This window comes from Berghia stephanieae, chromosome 2 (genome assembly GCF_034508935.2).
Source record: "Berghia stephanieae isolate SIO BIC M18660-M18661 chromosome 2, UCSD_Bste_1.3, whole genome shotgun sequence".
Lineage (NCBI taxonomy): Eukaryota > Metazoa > Mollusca > Gastropoda > Nudibranchia > Aeolidiidae > Berghia > Berghia stephanieae.
Window position 1 is genome coordinate 90,908,298 of NC_088361.1, and position 21,228 is coordinate 90,929,525.

At 33.4% G+C, this 21,228-nt stretch overlaps 1 protein-coding gene across 3 annotated transcripts in view; it reads left to right on the forward strand.

Annotated features, from left to right (window-relative positions):
- The window catches only part of LOC144965823 (uncharacterized), a 390,278-nt gene that overhangs the window by 264,700 nt on the left and 104,350 nt on the right, over window positions 1-21,228 (forward strand). For 2 of the 3 annotated variants that reach the window (XM_078901578.1, XM_078901577.1), the window contains exons 6-7: window positions 2,536-2,568; window positions 16,512-16,930. In XM_078901578.1, coding sequence (XP_078757704.1) covers window positions 2,536-2,568; window positions 16,512-16,930 — 452 coding nt within the window. The remainder of the gene's footprint in view (window positions 1-2,535; window positions 2,569-16,511; window positions 16,931-21,228) is intronic. The other variant, XM_078901579.1, reaches the window with a different exon arrangement.

Genomic DNA, 21,228 nt, shown 5'->3' on the forward strand with positions numbered 1-21,228 from the left:
TCTGGAAGTATAGATAGTATGCAGATGACGTCACTCAGGCCTTTGTTATTGTTTTTGCCATCCGCGTTTGTGAGTTGTTCTCACTAAACTGTATTAACCAGACTATAAAAGTTCATTGTTACACAGAGTTTGTGTGTTGGTCCGTTATACTTCCGGATGGCAATGTTGTGAACTCCTTGGCCAAGCGCATTCTATCTATAACGGACCAACACACAAAAATGCGTGTATCCATGAACGTTTACAGTCGGGTTAATACCGTTCAGTGAGCATTACTCATAAACGCGGATGGTAAAAAACAATAACAAAGACATGAGTGACGTCTTCTTCGAACTATCTATAGCGCAATATCCACTGTGTTCAAAGCGCTTTACACAGGGACCCTGACCAACAGCAACACACAACGTATGGAACATGACATGACGACTATTAGGCGATATTACAATTTTTTCCGTCAGAGACAACGCTGTTAACGACTAGGTACTCATTTTACACCCGAGTATGGTGAGAGAATATATGTAAAGAGTCTTTTCTAAGGACTCAAGTATGCACCAGTCAGATAGCGAGTGTCATACCACAAGACCACATAACATAGCCGTACCACAATTGTTACATTAACTCTCTCCTTACCGATCATGTTCGATTTTTTATACTGAAATGTCACACCAACACACACATTAAATCCTTGAACTCAATTTTATAAAGTAATAATAACATGCTATATATATATATATATATATATATATATATATATATATATATATATATATATATATATATATATATACTTTTATTCTTTTTTAAAGCCTTACAATATTTTTTTTTCAAATTTTGTAATGTATGAAACAAATCTGAATAAGAAAAATGTTGATTGTATCGTAAAAAATGTGACGATTTTCCTACAGTTGGTAAGGAATGGGTTAAGAGCAATGTAACATCAAGGGATGAATTTGGTAGATAACTCACCAACTCAATATTTAGGGTCATAACATTTACTATAACTCGCCGCCTGTATAGTTGTAGGAGAGTAACTCAACAAGAAACAATTGAATTTGCCTTATAATGACATAGAGAAATATTGATATTGTGGCTAGTCAGTGGACTATCTATATCAATACAGCAACATGAAATAAAAGACATATTAACTGTCTTTTGCAATATCCGTTGTAAGCTGTATCCAGTAAATGTTACCAGCCGCCCTGAATCCGTGTTTTTTCTCAAAACTATTCTTTTACAGACTGTCCATTTTAAATAGCCATATCTCAGACAATTAAAAAAAAAATAAAACGGCAGAATGTGTACTAGAAAATTGTCTACAATGTTTTACATCATTCCAATTGATGCTATGCTTTTAGGTAAAACACTCACAGCATCCGCCAGTCGGATATAACGTACCGGCACACAAAACAGCTCGTATGTGTAACCCTAAACCGTTATATTCTGATTGATAGACTTTATTGAGAACTAATAATTTAAATGACTGTCTACAAACAAAACAATGAAAAGAGCTGAGTGCCGTCAACTTTGTTCCGTCTATAGCTTATTTTACATAAAATGTGACCTATGGATCAATTCCCTTGAATGCCGCACATGGTTTTTAAAAATATATAATTTTCAATTTATATGCACTTTTTGGCACCCGCGTCATCCAGGCATAATACCAATTTCATGAGGTGGGTCACACTTCATATATTACTCTGAAAAAATCCCCAGAAAATTATTGGATCATTTTGAGAGGAACGAAAGTCACATCTCTCAGCTCTTTGCTATTATTATTAGCCGGCCATTTTTATGAGTCGTTCTCACTAAATTGTTCTAATCGGATTATAGATGCTGTGCGCTTGGCTAAGAAACTCACAACATTGCCATCCGGAAATATAACGGACCAACACACAAAACCTTGAACGTTTATAGTCTGATTATTAAAACCGTTTAGGGAAAATTACTCAAATACATGGATGGTAAACAACAATAAAAAAAAAAGACCTGAGTGACGTAAACTTCGATCTATCTATAACGTTAAAAGTTACACATTGTTTATGTGTTGATATGTTATATCCGGCTGACGGATGCTGTGAGTTTTTTGGCGAAGATCATAGCATTAAAAACCTGAGGTTTGCTTTAATAAGAACACCACTAGCCGGATGCTGCCCTTGAAATGTTGCTGTTGAAAATGTTTGGATCGATTCACACATTTTTATTTGCTAATCACAACATATATAAATCCTTACGTTTTACGTTGTACGTAATGCGGCTTACGGCGTGTGTAGAGAAAGGTTTGTAATGTGTTTAACAAACGGTAGGACAAACTAATATATTATTCCAATCATGAAAATGATAATGGAATTGACCAAAACACATTTTATAAACTATGTATAGTTTTTTACCTTAAAAGTGATTTAGCATTAATTGCCAATACTGATTTGAATGTTTCCCAACTAATACTGACATAAAAAAGTGTACAATAACACTTTCAACACCAATATTCATTCAATAGTTTCTCATAATATTGTCTTCTTATATTTTTTTTCGCTTCAGGAAACATTTGATTTTCACGGGGATCGAGGCCACGTTAGTTGAATATTTTGTTTGGGCTGTCATTTTAAAATAGATTTTATCTTTTTTTTTTCTTTACAGGTCTGCCTAATATAGAAGTGTCATTATCTACTTTTTTATTTTATTTTATTTGTTTGACTGTTTGATAGAAATGTCTCACATTATAGAATTATCGGATAAGAAAAGAAGATAAGAAAATAATTGAAATAATTGTTTTAATCATGGTTAAAATTATCGTGCAAGAAAAAAAAACATGAATGAGATATATTATTTGCTTTTATCTTAGCTAAACATGGATAAAATTAACATTTGTTTAAGTCTAGATGTACGTCATTGCCGTTCTTAAATTACTGTTCCATTTTCTGTATTTCGATGTCTCGCTTTGTATATCAATACCCAAATTGTTTAATTTTATGACTTAATTCTAATGCTTTTGGCATATTTTTTCCATTGACCTGTTAATAACTGCCATATTCTGGGAAAAAAAACACATGTGTTTATAAATGTGGCCAGAAAACTTGTCCACCAAATATCGAAGGATTAAATGACCCTCACCTTGGCAAAAACGCTCAAACATGAGACCTCGCGAGTTGTTGCCAAGATGAGGGTCATTTAAATCGATCAATTCTTGGAGCACTGGCCACATTTTTAAATACCCTAATTGTCTTTTCAGAGAATGTGAGTTAATTTGTTAACAGAAAATATATTAATAAGGTGATGAATACAATATGAAATTGTTTAGGTACATCCATATGACAATATGAAGTCAAAGAATATTAAGTGTAATATTAATATAATATAATATAATATCATAATGATATATCATAATATAATAACATTATATAAACAACCAGGTATAAAAGAAATTATTACATCCAGTGAGACATTTATAACAGCATGTTGCTTTACTTAATATAGGTAGCTTTTATATCCATTTATCTAGAATTTTAACATTACAGTATACATATCATATTTATGTGTACAATAACATTAAAGTATATTCTAGTTTTATGTACCATAACATTATGGTACATTCTATTTATATGTATCATAACATTATGGTAAAAGATGTATTACTTTTTTGATTTATTGCTTGAATCAATATTGCATGAAATCTGTTTTTGAATATTCAGTTATTCACGTATTCACGTATAGTCATCGTTCATAATTATGGTTAACTCCAGTTTTTAGGATGTGATAAAATCACTCACATTATCTATTTTGACGAATGTATCGTTTTTGTAAATGTGTGAAAAGTTAAAAAGTATGAATTCTATAGTAATATGCTCATTTGTAAACCGTCATCTTAACCGGTTTTAACCAGTTTACCACCGTTCTCTGGAAAGACAAGTAAGTATTTAAAAACATTGGCCAGAAAAATCGTCCTTCTCGACCGCTTTAAATGATCCTCATCTTAGAAAAATTCTCAAACCTGGGACCTCATTATGTCCCAGGTTTGAAAGGGTGGCCAAGACGACGGTCATTTAAATCGATCGATATTTGAAGGTCCAGTTTTCAGGCCAAATTTAAAATCCGCCTTTCCACAGTACGACAGAAAACTGATTTAATGACCACAAACGTGAGATTTTAGTTATCCGCACTTGCTTTAAATTCAAACTAACGGCAGAAAAGTTGTTTTTTTTTTTTTTTTTGCCATGTCTCGTCGGCAAATACAATATCGAAATGGCATTGCCACCCAACACTGAATTCGCTCATGTACTTGTAAAATTCAGGCGCGTTCAAGGTAAAATTCAGTAACCTGTTGGGTGACAATGCCACATCGAGCGCCATCGTATTTTCCGACTAACAAACGTGCCAATAAATACTTTACTGTAGTCAGTTTGTATCTAAATTGATCTCTTAACGTTTTTACTGGCTTTTGTTATTTTAGAGGTTAAATAGACATTGCGTATCACACCAAACAAGCAATATAAAAACAAAGACATCCATTCCTATTATTTGCATACCATGAATGCTCAGTCATCATATATATAAATAAATATATATATATATATATATATATATATATATATATATATATATATATATATATATTGACACAATGTTTTCATCAATGGCATTTTAATAATATATTTTTTTATTATATGGTATTTATGTTTTAGTTATTTATAAGATATTAATTCCGATAATCAGGCATTCGGTTTATTTCTATATTTTATTATTTTTTAAAATAGTTCTCCCTTTTTGAATTAGAGTCGCATGTATATTATACTGTGTTTGGTGAATGTTGCTTGTTTCTATTTTAATTGAATTGTGAATGTTGTTGTAGCTACTTTTGCAATGTTATGGTGACAGTTGACTCGCTTTTTATTACTTTAAAGCATTCATTATTATCTATGTTACCAGTATTATTATTATTATCATGTGGTTATTATTAACAAACTAGCTCGAAGCAAATATATACAAAACTAACCATTTTAAAATATGATTGCAGGGTATGTAACTTGAGTATTTATATAGCGCAATATCCATTAAACGTGCTCACAGTTCTATACAAGGGTCCCTAGCCAACAACAGCCTTTAACATGTAGGTCGAGACAAGATGCCAATTAGGTGTTAACTTATTCATAATGCGTAAATCTGATACAGTTTTATGTGGAGTTTTGTAGAAAAATTATGTTTTATTGTTGGTCCTATTCTTGAGATCTAGCATTATAAATCTCTTTGATATTTATATTGTCAAATTACCTGTCAACATCTTTGATATCATGCTGACAAGATTTACAATCAGAAAATTCCTTGTTGTTATCACCTGGGGCGCAAAATGAAGAAAATTTATAATATACAAAGATAAAATAATAAACTATTACATTTACAAGGCCTGGGATTCCAAAACAAATTCCGACTCAAATTGTTTTCATAATCATCACTAATAATCATAGTCATCACTGTCATTATTATTATTATTATTATTATTATTATTATTATTATTATTATTATTATTATTATTATTATTATTATTATTATTATACTCATCATCATCAGAATCATTACGTTAAATTTGCGGAAAGAATGAATAATTCCTGGCGCCTTTTTATTGTGCGTATCTCCTTTTGCCTTGACCTACTTTTACACCTGCTTTTGCAAATTGGTATGGCTCATTAGTTCTTTCCTTTTATAATAATATTTTAAAATATCCGATAATAATTTTCAGTTACCCTAATACAATTAACAAGTATCTAGTTGCAGGGATGAATGGGACCAGGGGTGGTGATGTGGTATAACTTACCCCTTCAATTACTAGAAAAATCCTATCTTAACTTCACTGCTAATAATAGAGAATAAAAAGTACCCGATAATAATATTATTATGGAAAATAATTCGTTTTTATGACAATGGCAGTCAAATAGATAACTACTTACAATGTTTTTTCCCTTACTGTTTAATCAAACAGTCTCGAATTTTAACTAAATGTATATACAAAACGCACATTTCTGATTTATTCTTTTAATATTCAAAAACTTTTGTAGATACTTGGATTGTGAGCTCATATTTTCGAGTTGATAACTTTCGTTTTAAGGAAGGAATTCTAATTAATCAATTAATTAGTCAATTCGTAAGTACCTTGCGGGTAAATTAACTAATATTATGCCAAGTAATTAGCACTAGAAACTACAAGAGAGTTTGGTTAAATTATAAGTTTCAAAACCATCTCATCAAAGCTTTGAACGGGCTCTGGAATTGTTTTTGATGCAATGCAAAATAACGTCAACGTATCTAAACTTAATTTGATTAATCAATTAACGAAACCGATACATGCTAGATTGCAGTGTGTTTACTGCTTGTAGATGTGTATTTAATTGAATATGTTTGCAGTCTCATTGCTAGTGTGTTGAATTGATTAGTATTATGTATATGTATGATAGTAACAAGATTCTGAGTGGTTAAGACATTGCACGTCAGCGCGGGGGAACTGTTTCTTTTCTTCTTTTTCCTTGAGAAAGAAACGTAGTCCTTATTGAATACATTGCGGAGCTCCATAACGTCCAACCCATGGGTTATCTCAGAGTTATAAACTTAAAGTAAAAATAAAATAATCCCCTGAAGCACAAAAAGACAAACGATCTGATTATACTTAAAGCACCGCTTTAAATATTTGGAACTTACCGCTTTAAATATTTGGAACTTTAAAAAAAAGTTGTTTATTTTCATGTCTATTGTGAAGTAGTGCCAAACTATAGGCAGCGGTGACGGGTATGGTAAGAGTGTTAGTAGTGTTGGAGTGTTAGGAAGCCTAACAGGCGCATGATACTGTATGGAATGGATTTATGGTTCCATACGGCCTGCTGGGGGATTAAATACATCATTATGAAGTCCACTGAGCACGGTGAATTAAGTTTGTGGATATTATATATATATATATATATATATATATATATATATATATATATATATAAAATCATCTTTAATTCTACTCCATGTTCCCCTTGGCCTTCCTCTTGATCTTCTGCCCTGAGGGTTAATTCGAAGTTGCTTGTTTGGCGAAGACGTCATCGGGTCAGCAGAGTCCTTTCGGCTTTGTCTGCTGTCCTTCAGAAATTCTGTAATTGCAGAAACTCTTCGATCGCCAAGCAATTTATTTTCTATTCATTCTTGTTCTATACTTTTAGGTGACCCATTCTATCCAAATGGTATTATATAGGGGTGGTAAACATATCAGAAATTGTCTGGACTCTACACTATTTTGAAATAGTCTGATATAATATTATGAGCATTCACCTTTTTACACTTAAACTTGAGCATTTATATAGGGCAATATCCACTGAAGGTGTTTAAAGCGCTTTACAAGGTGTCCCTAGCTAACAGCAGCACTTAACATATAGAACAAGACATGACGCCTATTAGGCGATATTATATATATATATATATATATATATATATATATATATATATATATTACGACAGATACAACGCTGTTTAACGATCAGGTACTCATATTGCACTCGAGTACGGTGAAAGAAAGTGAGCAAAGAGATTTTTCTAGGGGTTTAACTGTGCACTGTTCATAGTAGGACTCGAACCCAGGACCTTTGGATCCGAAGGCGAGTGGCATACCACTAGACCGCGTAGCCACACTTTAAGAAATCATGATTGTTTCTCCTCAATAAAACACATAAACTGAACTCAAGCATATAGGTATTTAAATCTTTGGATAATAATTCCATTGACATAATATAAAACACATAGAACCAAGGTAGACATATGGGCAGGTCTGGTATCTGAGTAGTCATTCAGAGCCATGAGGCCCATAGAGCCGGAGTTTATCCCGGTTTCTATAGCGTAAAACGGGCAATTGCAATTCGTTGTTATCCTTTGGATAGGACACTGGTCTATTACAAAGTTCTTTCCGCCAGATCTAGCAGACCAAGCTACCCAATCGCAGCTGAGTGGTCAGAAGAAAAAAATCTCGCCCGGGTTCGATCTTAGTCCATTTGCTTGTAAAACGAGTACTCTACCAACTGAGCTACCGGTAACGCAATCATGAACTTGATTTATCATCGTTGTCACGGACACCAGTTTTGCTTTGGTTTGAGAGTATCCCCATGACAACAACGAAACCATGATAATTTGGGTTATCGGACCTGATAACTTGTTCACGTCACCCCGCGATCCAATTGATCAATGACTAATTCCCTCCCTTGATTGGTGACAAAGTAATAAATTATTACAAGGACGGAAACACATGGGACTCTCATCTAAGCGTTCGCATGAGTTGGTGTGTTTTGTGAGTTTCGTACTCTCGTACTCGTAGACACCATTAAGTCTTGAGTTATTTCAGCCTAAGTTGTTCTTATAATAATTATTCACTGTGTTAGAGACACAAATAGGCACCGAAACTGGAGACAAACACGTTCCACTAATATCGGTTTGTTTGTTTTTCTGTTTAAAAAAAAATAATTGAACTTTTATTTAGCGCAACATCCACTCAACATACTCAAAGCGCTTTACAAAGGGCCCCATGACCTATAGTAACACGTATTATGTAGAACAGGACATGACGCCTGGTAGGCTATATTACAGTTTTTCCTGCAGAGACGACGCTGACAACGGTCGCGTACTCATTTTACACCCGAGTTCGGTGAGATTGTGTGTAAAGAGCCTTTTACAAGGAACCAAGTATGCGCCGAGAGAGGCTTGAACCCAGGATCTTCCGATCTGAAAGCGAGTGTCATACCACAGGACCGCATAGGCACACAGACGATGCATCATATACTTTATCAAGTAAAGATGCTGTTACGTCAATCATAGTCTCCAATGTTTATGTGTTTCTACCAAAGCCCAAGTTACTGCCATCGATCATATCCACTGACAGTGTATTCGTCTCAATCCGTTTAAACCTCGTGATGATGAATTTTCAAATACGAAGGATACTCGAAAACTAGTAATCGGGGATTAAACGAGGACAGTGATGAATGAGAACTCAATCCTAACCACTTTAGATACTAGTATAAAAATAATAATAACCATTAAATGATGATGATGATGATGATGATGATGTTGATGATGATGATTATTATTATTGTGATCATCATCATCATCATCATCATCATCATCATCATCATCATCATCATCATCATCATCATCATCACCATTATTATTATTATTATTATTATTATTATTATTATTATTATTATTATTATTATTATTATTACTATTAATATTATTATTATTATTATTATTATTATTATTATTATTATTATTATTATTATTATTATTATTATTAATATTATTATTATTATTATTATTATTATTATTATATTATTATCATTATTATTCCTTGTTGTTACCACCTGGGGCGCAAATTGAAGAAGACCTATAATATACCAAGATAAATAAATAATAAACGATTACATTTACAAGGCCTGGGATTTCAACACTATTGACTCAAATTATTAATATAACCATAACTCATAATCAAAGTCATCACTGTTATTATTATCATGAATATTATTATTATTATTATTATTAGTATTATTATTATTATTATTATTATTGTTATTATTATTATTATTAATTATTATTATTATTATTAATTATTATTATTATTATTATTATTATTATTATTATTATTATTATTATTATTATTATTATTATTATTATTATTATTATTATCCTCTTCCTCCTCCTCCTCATTATAATCATCATCATCATTATCATCAGCATTTTTATTATCATTATCGTTATTGTTATTATTATTATTATTATTATTATTATTATTATTATTATTATTATTATTTTTATTAATATTATTACCATTATCATTATTATTATTCTGTCTACTGGGTCCCATCGTGGTGGACAATGCATGCTTCTGCCCATATACGTGCATTCTGTAGAACACACATTAAGGAAAAGAACAATATTTTTAATCGAACTTTTCGGGTGCTGTCACCCCCTTTAGCCACCAACAAAACCATGATTTTAGAGTCAGGATTCTTTCTCCGCAAAAGAAAGAAAAGTGTGAATTTACTTAGAAAATTTGAGTTGCCATGAGGAAAAGACTTTTAAAATCCGCTGTTACATTGAGATAGAACATGATTTAGCACTATTTAAAAAAAAAAATATTGGATAATGTATTGTAAATGTTGCTGCTCAAAGCTCGAAGAAATAAATAACAATGTGAAATTGAATGTAAGCTTCAATACAAAACAGATGTTTATTCATCTTAACTACGCCACTACCACATTATCTCATTCGTCTGTAGTGTTTCTATCCTATTTTGTTGACAAACGGGAAACACGAAACGTCCATTTTATATGTGTTCGTAAATTAAATTGAAGGTCATATTCAATTTCACATTGTTATCAATTTATTGAGCACACTATTGGAATCAGCTGGGAGAAAATAGCTGAACTTTTTTAAATTGTGAGGAATCTGTTCCATATGACAAGAACTGCCCTCTCAATAAACAAATTATGACAATAATAAGCCATTTTCTCTGCACGACTAACATGGTAGATGGCAGGTTTCCAAAATCAACTCTTCAAATAAATGTCCTAAATGAGTAGAATTAGTTTTATTTCTTAATCTTATAAAAAAAAGCTCACATTTCCTATTTTCTAAACATTGAATTTTAACTGAATTGCGAGTGTCGAAAAGAATTTATAAACTGGATTAAATGCTGACAAAAGTGTTTTGGTTTTCCAGAGTTTTAGATCCTTTTGAAAAGCTATCTCTTCTATTAATTTGGCGCCAGCCTCTAAAATTGCTAGTGGATAACACACAATTGTGAGAAAATAAAGGCCCTTATACACAGCACTTATATATCTTAATTGTTATACTATTATGAAATTAACGTAGATAAAGGCGGTCATTTGAGCCATCGACAGCCAAAATAGGTCCAGTAATAAAGTCAGTCGGTGCGCGCAAATGAATCTGGCAAGCTATCTCCACTGTCGATTTAACTTGAAAACGTTAAAAACACGGACGTGGACAAATCTCAAGATTAAAAGACTTGTTATGCAGAGACATTTATTTATTTTAATGCTTCTATTGTCGCAGATATTTTCCTAGACCGAAACGCGGTCAAATTCAGTCTAATAGTAAAGTCTACAAATTAAGAAATTAAGGAGCAGGCACCGGTGTAAACTAAAGATCTGAATAAGTGTGTTTGAAAAGTGCCAGACAAAGCAAGAAAGAAAACCACAAGAAGAAAACCATCCCAAAAATTCAGTCTACCTCGACTCGGGATCGAACCTCAGATCTTCTGATTATCAGTCAGACGTTCTACCATTACACTGTACTGTTATCTGACTGATAATCATCAGAATGTCTAAGGTTCGAAACCCAGTCGAAGTAGACTGATTTCTTGGGATGGATTTTTTTCTTGTACTTTTATTTCTTGCTTTGTCTGGCACAATTCATACACACGTATTCAGATCTTTATCGTAAAGTCCACAGATGTGAGCAAAAATTGTCCATTTTTTTTTCAAATATAGGGTTTAAACTTTTAAACTTTTTATTTTAAATAACTTTGTATTTTGAAAATCGTCTTTCAATTTTTCCGAGCTATTTAATTCTTGTTTTGTTTCAGTAGTTAAAGAAAGTGTAGGCACATTTTGAAAATAGACATTAGATTATTTATATATCTGACACCGGTAGGTTGAATCGATTTCCGGTAACTCTCAATCTTAGTCCGTACAGACAATTTTCGACTATTTCATTCAGAGTAAACAATTAGACCCTGACGACGATGGGTGTTATCCTCTAGGATGTTAAAATTGTTTTTACGACAGGATTAATAATATATGATTCTTCAAAAGACATGGTCACTTTTTGGCTTCTCTTTCAACCTGAAACGACGTGCACTTATTTAGAGGTCTGATACCCAATTACTTAAGGGCTCATTGTTGTAATGGAAATCTCTAAAAAGACACAAAATATTATCCATTACAACAATGTTAAACTAAGCCCACAAGTGGGTTCGATTATCAGACTTGAACAATATGTACACGTCGCCATGACATAGCAGCGATTTGGGCCGAATGATCATAAATAACTAAGAGAGATGTAAGATTTCAGTGTCAGTCACTTTCAGAAGCAATCAATAAAACATTAAGTTCACTCAGAACTCATATTTAAGTTTATATCGTTTACAGAAGCCAAATTCACTCCTCCAATGTGCTTACGTTTTTCATTATAATTCATTTTTGATCCTCTAAGTTACCCCGAATAAATAATACCGTTTTGAGGCGGCAGGTCTCCTAATATCATGCGACTAGAGAATTGGCTTTGAAAGTCTTGTAAACTGTGCTAAAATATCTTTGTCCAAATTCCCCATAGATTTGAGAAACGTTTCGTTCTTTTTTGGCCACCTTTAAGCTAAAATGAATTAGCTTTCCTCTGGGGACAAGCTATCTGTGATTCTCTTACTTGGTCTCATGGGCTTTGTAGTCGTCAACAGATTGGAATGTCTCAGAAACTTGACAATAAAGAAGGATTGTGTTTCGTCGATATTTTAAAGCGACTTTGAAAGGACGCTGAAAATAACAATAAAAAACAAAAAACAAAACAAAACAAAAACTTTGAATTGAATTTGTTAAAATGTCACCCATCGTTTCAAAACAGTATGAATAAATGGGCGTGACTTGGATGCTGAAATAACGTAATTTAGGGTTTTTATTTCCTACATTAAATTCAATTTTCATTATCTAGTAGTTCACTCAGACATAGTACCGTTTTGAGGCGTTATGTCACAAATAGCAAACAGGTTAATTGTATAATGACGGTATGCCTGAAGGTCGTTTTGTGATGTACACCACGTAAATACTTCAATAATATATTACTTGGAAAAACAAATAATAAAAATCGCGTTCATTAGTTTCTCTGAGTTAAATTATGAAAAAAACAATCCCCCAAAACTGACGATTTATCTGTATCAAAATTATAGATAGATAGAGTAGATAAGTTATAGCTTTTAAAGTGTTTAAAAAATGAAGACAAAGTTGACACTCTGTACGCACTTTTTGGAACATGTGAGAAACTATTTCTACTATTCTTTTGCGCTATATCACTAGATAGTTACTTTTGTTTAATTTACATTATTCAACTTATAGATGGTTCAAAGATGACGTCACTAAGGTCTTTGTTATTGTTTTTTGCCATCCGCGTTTATGAGTAATTCTCACTAAACTGTATTAACCTGACTATAAACGACCATGGTTACACACAGTTTTGTGTGTTGGCCAGTTATACTTCCGGATGGCAATGTTGTGAACTTCTTAACCTAGTGCATACTATCTATAGAAACTGATGGAAACGGATTTTTCCTTCGTTTTTTTTTTTTCAAAAAAGATTGTATAGATAGAATGCGCTTGGCCAAGGAGTTCACAACATTGCCATCCGGAAGTATAACGGACCAACACACAAACTCTGTGTAACCATGAACTATTATAGTCTGGTTAATACATTTTAATGAGAACAACTCACAAACGCGGATGGCAAAAACAATAACAAAGGCCTGAGTGACGTCATCTTCGAACTATCTATACGAGAAATTTTCTGGCGAACGTCACAAAACGACATTGTGACACAGCCTCACAACGGGCAATGGATAGATACAGCTTCTCAAACTGACACAAACAAAAGTTTTGCAATTTATAGAGATTTTGGCTTTTAGATCATTTTATGTCGACATTCTGTTTACCCTTAACCCTCTCCTTACCATCCGGTTTTCAGAATGTTATCCAAAATTTTACACTCACTCTAAACAAAAATAGATTAAGTAATTCAAACTGTAAAGCAAAAAATAAATTATATAATATATAAAATATAGTCCTGCAAAATGGGCTCTAAATTACAGTGTCAAGTTTTTAAAGCTATAACAAAATATTTTCTTTTAATTTTGTGATGTTAATGGTAGCATCGTAACAAATGTGACGATTTTCCTATGGTTGGTAAGGAGAGAGTTAATGGTGCTTTGCTCTCAGCCATAAAACTAACAACATTTCGCCGGAGGAAATAATGTACCAACATACACACATATATATATATATATATATATATATATATATATATATATATGTGTGTGTGTGTGTAACCTTGAACGTTTATAGATAGTATGCAGATGACGTCACTCAGGCCTTTGTTATTGTTTTTGCCATCCGCGTTTGTGAGTTGTTCTCACTAAACTGTATTAACCAGACTATAAAAGTTCATGGTTACACAGAGTTTGAGTGTTGGTCCGTTATACTTCCGGATGGCAATGTTGTGAACTCCTTGGCCAAGCGCATTCTATCTATAGATACAATTTAGCGAGAACTACTCATAAACACGGCAGGCTAAAAACAATAACAAAGTCCCGAGTTACGTCGTCTTCGACCTATCTTTATAGATATAACAAAGTTGACGTCACTCTGGTCTATTGAGATTTTTTTTGGCATCCATATTTATGAGTAATTCTCACTAAACTGTATTAACTAAACTATAGATAGTATGCGCTTGGCTAAGAAACTCATAACATTGCCACCCGGAAGTAAAACGAACCAACTCACATAACTATGTGTAATCTTAAACTTTTATAGTCTGGTTTATACAGTTTAGTGATATTCACTCACAAACGCGGATGGCAAAATACAATAACAAAGGCTTGAGTGACGTCATCTTCGTTCGATCTATAAACGATCAAGGTTACACATAGGTTTGTGTGTTGGTCCATTATATTTCCTGATGGCAATGTTGTGAGTTTCTTAGCCAAGCGCACAGCATATATATATATATATATATATATATATATATATATATATATATATATATATATATATATATATATATATGTACGTCGGTGAAGGCGACAAGTCACATGTATCGATACGTTTGAAAATAATATAACACAATAAATAAAAACCCATTGAATTAAATTTGATAAAATAATACATTCTCAGCCCTGATCCCGAGTAGAATTTATCTCATTGTCCCTAGGGCGAGTCAATCTCCGGATGAGGTGTTGACCTCACTAAGCACATTAAATCACGGATTTATGTCAAATACAATGTATAAACCGATACATAAATCGTTAAGTAGATTGTACACCGTGACGTCATTTATGGAAAACGTAAAATTATATTGATCTCAGTGGCGGCTTGCAAATTGTCTAAAGAAGATGACCACCCTCCCTTGTTTTTTCAGATAAAAATTATGGTTATTGGACTGGAAGTTTTTGAACTCTTGTCTTGAACTCTTCTTTGTCACGTTGACAAATTAAGTAGAATTAGAGAAGGAAATAACGTTAACGTTCATTACTTAGACTTACTCTTAACTAAGCGCCTTTCGCCTCCTAGATCTACAATCGGGAAGCCTCTTCTATCCTCTTTGTTTGATCCATCTGCCGATTATGGTCTTCTGTCATAGTATATCTTAGATTCATTAGGCTTATGAATTTCCTAAAAACATTAATTATATCTTTACGTTTACATAATAGCTTCTCTGATAACCATGTGGTAAAATGGGTTTGATTTATATTTTTTGCAATGGATAATTCACAATTTTTAAAAACGATATCGGGATTTATTTTACCCGAAAGCAGAGCACGGACTCCACGGAGGTGTTTGCTCTAGGTTAATTAGTTCCCGATTTCGGACAGAAATCGTATTACAGCACCTAATTCTCCTCTGATGATAGTATTGTACTGATAAATTATTGACTTAATAAGTTATGATGACCCAGTTCAATAAAAGTCCAGTTCAGAGAACGGAAAATTATTTGAAAAGGTGAAGGTCGGAAGTCATTGATTTTTCAATAAATGACCGCTTACCTTGGCCCCGAGAAGAAGAATTGTTGAAGCCAATAATACAATTGCGTCATAAGTGGTCTTTTAATGCATTTTAGCTTGACTGGTTAAATATATATCTATTAGAGACTACTAAGGGGGAGTTATAATTATGTATTGTGACCAACCTGGGTCACACAACTTGTGTTATCGTAATTATTATAAATGCTGTGATTTATATGGTTGATGACCTTTTTCTTCATGGCGCATTTATCAGCATATTAGGTCCTATTTAGATTTGATACTTATCGAGTTTTTGAAAAAAAGCCTTCAGCTATAAAATCACTTTTGGCATTAAATTTATCCCAATATATTACCAGGTTGATACAGTGGGTTACAAACAGCGTACATACTATTATGAGCCTTTAAGCATCTAATTTTTCAGTTATTGTACCCCAATATAGTTCACATTTATGCATTGCGGATATTATAAAAATGATAATACAAAAAGGACGTCAAACAAGCGACTGTGAGTTTATGAAATGGATATAGGGTTCTATATGACCTGCTGGGGTGGGGGAGGGGGAATATATATGTGAATCGCATTGAGCATGGCATATCCATAGAAATGCACTATATAAATGTTCATATCTATTATTATTCTATTTTGTCCAAATCTGATTGAATCACGATGCAATTTCTTTTCAATTCTTTTCTTCTCTCTCTACAGCTATTCGCCGTTGACAACTGCGTGGAAGACTGGCGAATCGCAATATCATGGCGACGAGGTCTTCAGCTGTTCGTGGAGTTCTTTATCTGTGCTATCCATCCAATCCCCGGTCATTTCACGTTCATCTGGTCGGGAACCACCTCCGATAACGGCAAGCCATTCCAAAACGAGGTTTCGGTGGACGTAGTCTTGTCCGTTCCAATGTTCCTCCGACTTTACCTCATCTGTCGTGTGATGCTCCTACACAGTAAACTTTTTACGGATGCCTCGTCCAGGAGCATCGGCGCCCTAAATCGTATCCATTTCGATACTAAATTCGTACTTAAGACTCTGATGACCATATGTCCAGGGACAGTGTTGTTGGTGTTCACTCTCACCCTATGGATTATTTGTGCATGGCTATTACGGGCGTGTGAGAGGTAGGTATTTATTTACTCACTTGTATTTAATATTTGTTTAGTTTATTTTGTTTATCTCTAATGATCTGAAATGGTTTGTATAAAACAGCAGGAAGAAAGACAAATACAAGATAAAAAATAAATTTAAAAACCAGCATGCCGCGCCTGGACATCGAACCTCAGATATTCTTACTCAAACAGAAAGCAACAGGTACTTTCTATACCTGATTATCTTCAACAAAATGAGTGCTACAATACAGTGTCTAGTTAAATATTCTTCTATGTTAATTTATTATATATTAGAAGGTGACATTCAATACATGCTTAGTCGTGTTTTCATCATTCAGAGACAAGTCTCAAAAGTTTGTATTTTCTCAAGGATGAATACCTCAAAGAGCTCATTAAAGTTTATGAACCTCTAAGGATTTTAAGATCAGTAAAGCTCAACTGCTTAAAACATCATTTTGTTAGACCAACTTTAAGCTTTTATAAACATTTCTCCACACTTGTGGAATTCTCTAACATATACTCGTACTTGTAATAAATATAATGATTTTAAGAAACTCTTGAAAACAGAAATCTTTTTAAGCTAAATAAATAATTGAAATAATGTTTTTGGTAATTTATTTAGAGATTTTAAAAGGGAAATTGCTTCACAGAACAATACCCTGAGTGCTTTGAAGCTTAACTTTTTCCCCAGGTGATTCCATAGTATCCAATAGATTGCTAGAGCGTGGTAACTCATTTTCTATCTGTGTATGGGACTTTGCTGGCTTGGTTTCGAATGTCACCTACTTAAATGTATACTCGTTAGTCCAGATAAATATGTGGCAAGGCGTATCAAATCGATATTACTCCGGGTTGAGTTGGATGCTTAAAATAGAAGTTTATTTATCACGACTTGAGTTGAAATCAATGCTCTCTTTCATGTCATAAACAAAAATGAATAAAACAGCTTCAGAAGAGAAGAAAGTACCTAACACCGAACATGTCGGACTCAAATCCCTTCTTCAATCAAAAATAATATAAACAATTTTAAAATAAATACATCAGATAAAAACCAGATAGTCTTTCTAGTGATGTATTTATGCTTTTATCGTTGGCTGAAGAAAGGTTTTGAACCCGATACGTTCCCTGTTTGGTATGTTGTTGGCTTTTGAAGCCGGTATATTCATGTATGTTTTATTACTTTTTATAGTCCACAGCTTCTAGCAGCTTGGTATCACTTTCATTCAAATCTGCGAGTTTTGCACTATTTAAAATTCCATAATTCTGACCAATTTTCTTTATCTCATTCACTCCGACACTACACCAAATTATAGTTTTGTGGTCCTTTTGTGTGACACTCACATTCGAAACCAGTAGATTCATGGTTCAAATTCCTCTTCGGGCGGCGATTGTTGAGTCCTTGGAAAAGACTCTTTACTCAAATTACCTTATGGTACGAGGACTCATGTGTAAACTGAGTACCCGGCCGATAACAGCATTATCTCTGTCGAAAATCAACTATAATAGTGCCATGTCTCTTTCTGCAAATTAAGTGTTGCTGTTTGCGTGACATGACTTGTAACAAACTTTGAACTCCTTATAATGGATATTGCTCACAAGAAACGTTCAAACTTCTCAGAGCAAGATTGGCTCGGTCGTCACATATTATTATGAAGATTAATGAATTTGCAAAAAATATCACTATATTAAATATCATGGATTGGTTTTCTTGCGGTTTATGTCTGACACATGACATTTGAAACGAGTTTGCTCAAATGGTAAAATATCTTAACAACACAGCGGCAATCGAGAATGTTATTTTTGTTTTGTTTAAAACGCCGCTTAAAATCGATTGTTTTAATGCATCGATATTATATTATGCGTGACATAGCTTGTGTCGTTGCTTTGTAACGAATTTGACTCTTGCCCACGCTGTCAGGCATTAACTAAGTCACCTCACCCAAGCTCATTTTGCAGGCCTGCATTGCGGCTGACGCCTAGGTCTTTCCAATTTTCCGTTTTAAATGGACACTAAATATAACATTTTTTCATAAGGATGAATAAAGAGGGTTTTTTTTTATCCATCTTAAACTAAATGTTAAATTGAAACTAACTATGATAGTATGTCAAAAAGTCTGATATACTGTTTGACTTGTATTTGTGTATATAGATTTGAACAAAAAATTAAACCCTTCCGCGGGACATTGTGCGATACCGTCACCTAGTCATTCCATGAAAGAATAATTAAGATAATCCATCAAAATACCATCTGATGTCAACAGTGGTCACTCATGTTGTCCTAAATGAGCAGATAGGGGACTAATAATTTTGCCAAAGGAAAAACAAAACAAAAGAAAGTGCCTTAAGAGGGGCTCGAAGCTGGTACCTTCCGGGTCACAGTGCGATGCTTTATCCACTCAGCTATTTAACTATACGGATGTGAACAGACTTTAACTTTAAAGGTTACTCATCGACACCCTCTTTTACCGACTTGATTTTGCAAACACTTAGGCAGTATCTTTTCTCAATATTATAATTTTAGTCTGGGCTTATATAAAATATTATAGCCTGAGACTAGTACTTATGATTTTGACATCATCGATATATTAGTGCACAGCCTAATGAGTTTTCGTTAGTTTTGTCAAGGAAACAATAAATGATCCCATTCGTTGTATTTTTTTATTACTACTCCCGCTTATTTTTTTGGTTTTCTTTGCCTTGTATTTTTATGTAATATTTTGATCAGTGCCTGGCCTTGCCTACTTACACACAACACTAAGTAACCTTGAGCGTTTATAGTCTGATTGCTGGTATTTATTGAGAACTACTCATAAAAATTGGCTGGCTAAAAAAAAAAAAACAATGACAAAGATCTGCTTGAGTGAAGTCGATTTCGTTCCTTCTATAATTTTTGCGAAGGCTACGATCTGATTCCCTATCCCCACCCCCCCCCCCCCCCCCGCCCCCTCACCCCTCGTCAAAACACTGCTTGGAGGTGCTTAGACAAATATTATTCTTATCGATTGAGTGATCATTTTGCGAGATTTGTTTTTACCTGACAGATGACCTTTAAAACGACTTGAGTCAAATAATAAAATATTATTTCTGCTTTAAATCGATCGTTTTAATGCCTCGATTTACAAACAGTATGACTTGATTTGTAACGATCCGATTGCCAAATTATGGAGCAGGCACTGTTAGTTTTAAAAGATTGAGCATTTATATAGTGCAATATCCACTAAACGTGCTCATAGCGCTTTACAAGGGGACCTTAGTATCAACAACATTTGACATGTAGCAAAAGACAGGATGCAAGTTAGTCGATATTACAATTTTTTTTTCCGACAGAGACAACAATGCTAACGACCATGTATTCATTTTACACCTGAATACGGATGGAACGTGAGTAAAGATTTTTTTTTTCAGAGACTTAACTATGAGTGGGACTAGAATCATGGACCTTCCGATCCGAAGGCGAGTGTCATACCACAAAACCGATGTAAGATAAAGATCTGCAAAAGTGTGTATGGACCTGTTTAATCACATATTTCCATGTATATTCAAATTTAAGAAAATTAATTTAACGTTTTATATTATTTTTTTTTTCAATTTGAATATCGAGAAAGTATGACTAGGTGGTATGGTCTTTACTTCGTATCCGAAAGGTACAAAGTTCGACTACCTCCCGCGCTGTATGTCTTTGAGCAAGTCACGTCGTCAAAGCTCACTTTGCTGCTCTGCACTGTGGCTGACTTCTTTGTTATTCCAGTCTCTCGTTTCCCCTTGGGGATGAATGAAAAAATCATTTATGATTAATTTATTTCTTTATATAAACGTTGACCATTGTTCTGTACATAACCCCGATTTGAGCCAAATGTTTTATCGGATGAAGCCATTTAAATTCTAATTGTAATTGTAATGTATGTACTTTCTGGACGTAGAACTAATTAATCCGTGACTCACTATTTTCATATCTTTAACCAGTTAAATCCTTTACTCTGTAAATACACGTGTTTAAAAATTTGGTATACAAAACAAACTCGTACTCCAGATGTCAATGGATTTAAATGACCAAAAATAAATTCTCAAACCTGGGACTTTGAGAGGTCATTTAAATCAATTAATATTTGAAGGCCGAGTTTTGTGGTCAAGTTTTTAAATACGTGGCTTTCCAGAGTCTTTCTCGAGTACGGCAGTTAACTGGTTAACAATCCTATCTATAATTTAATTTTGTATTTGTGTACGCATTGAATCCAAAGTGGCAGTTTCAAATAGTGATCGTATGTTTTTCAAGTGGAAGAAACGATATATTCAACAAATAATCACTACAG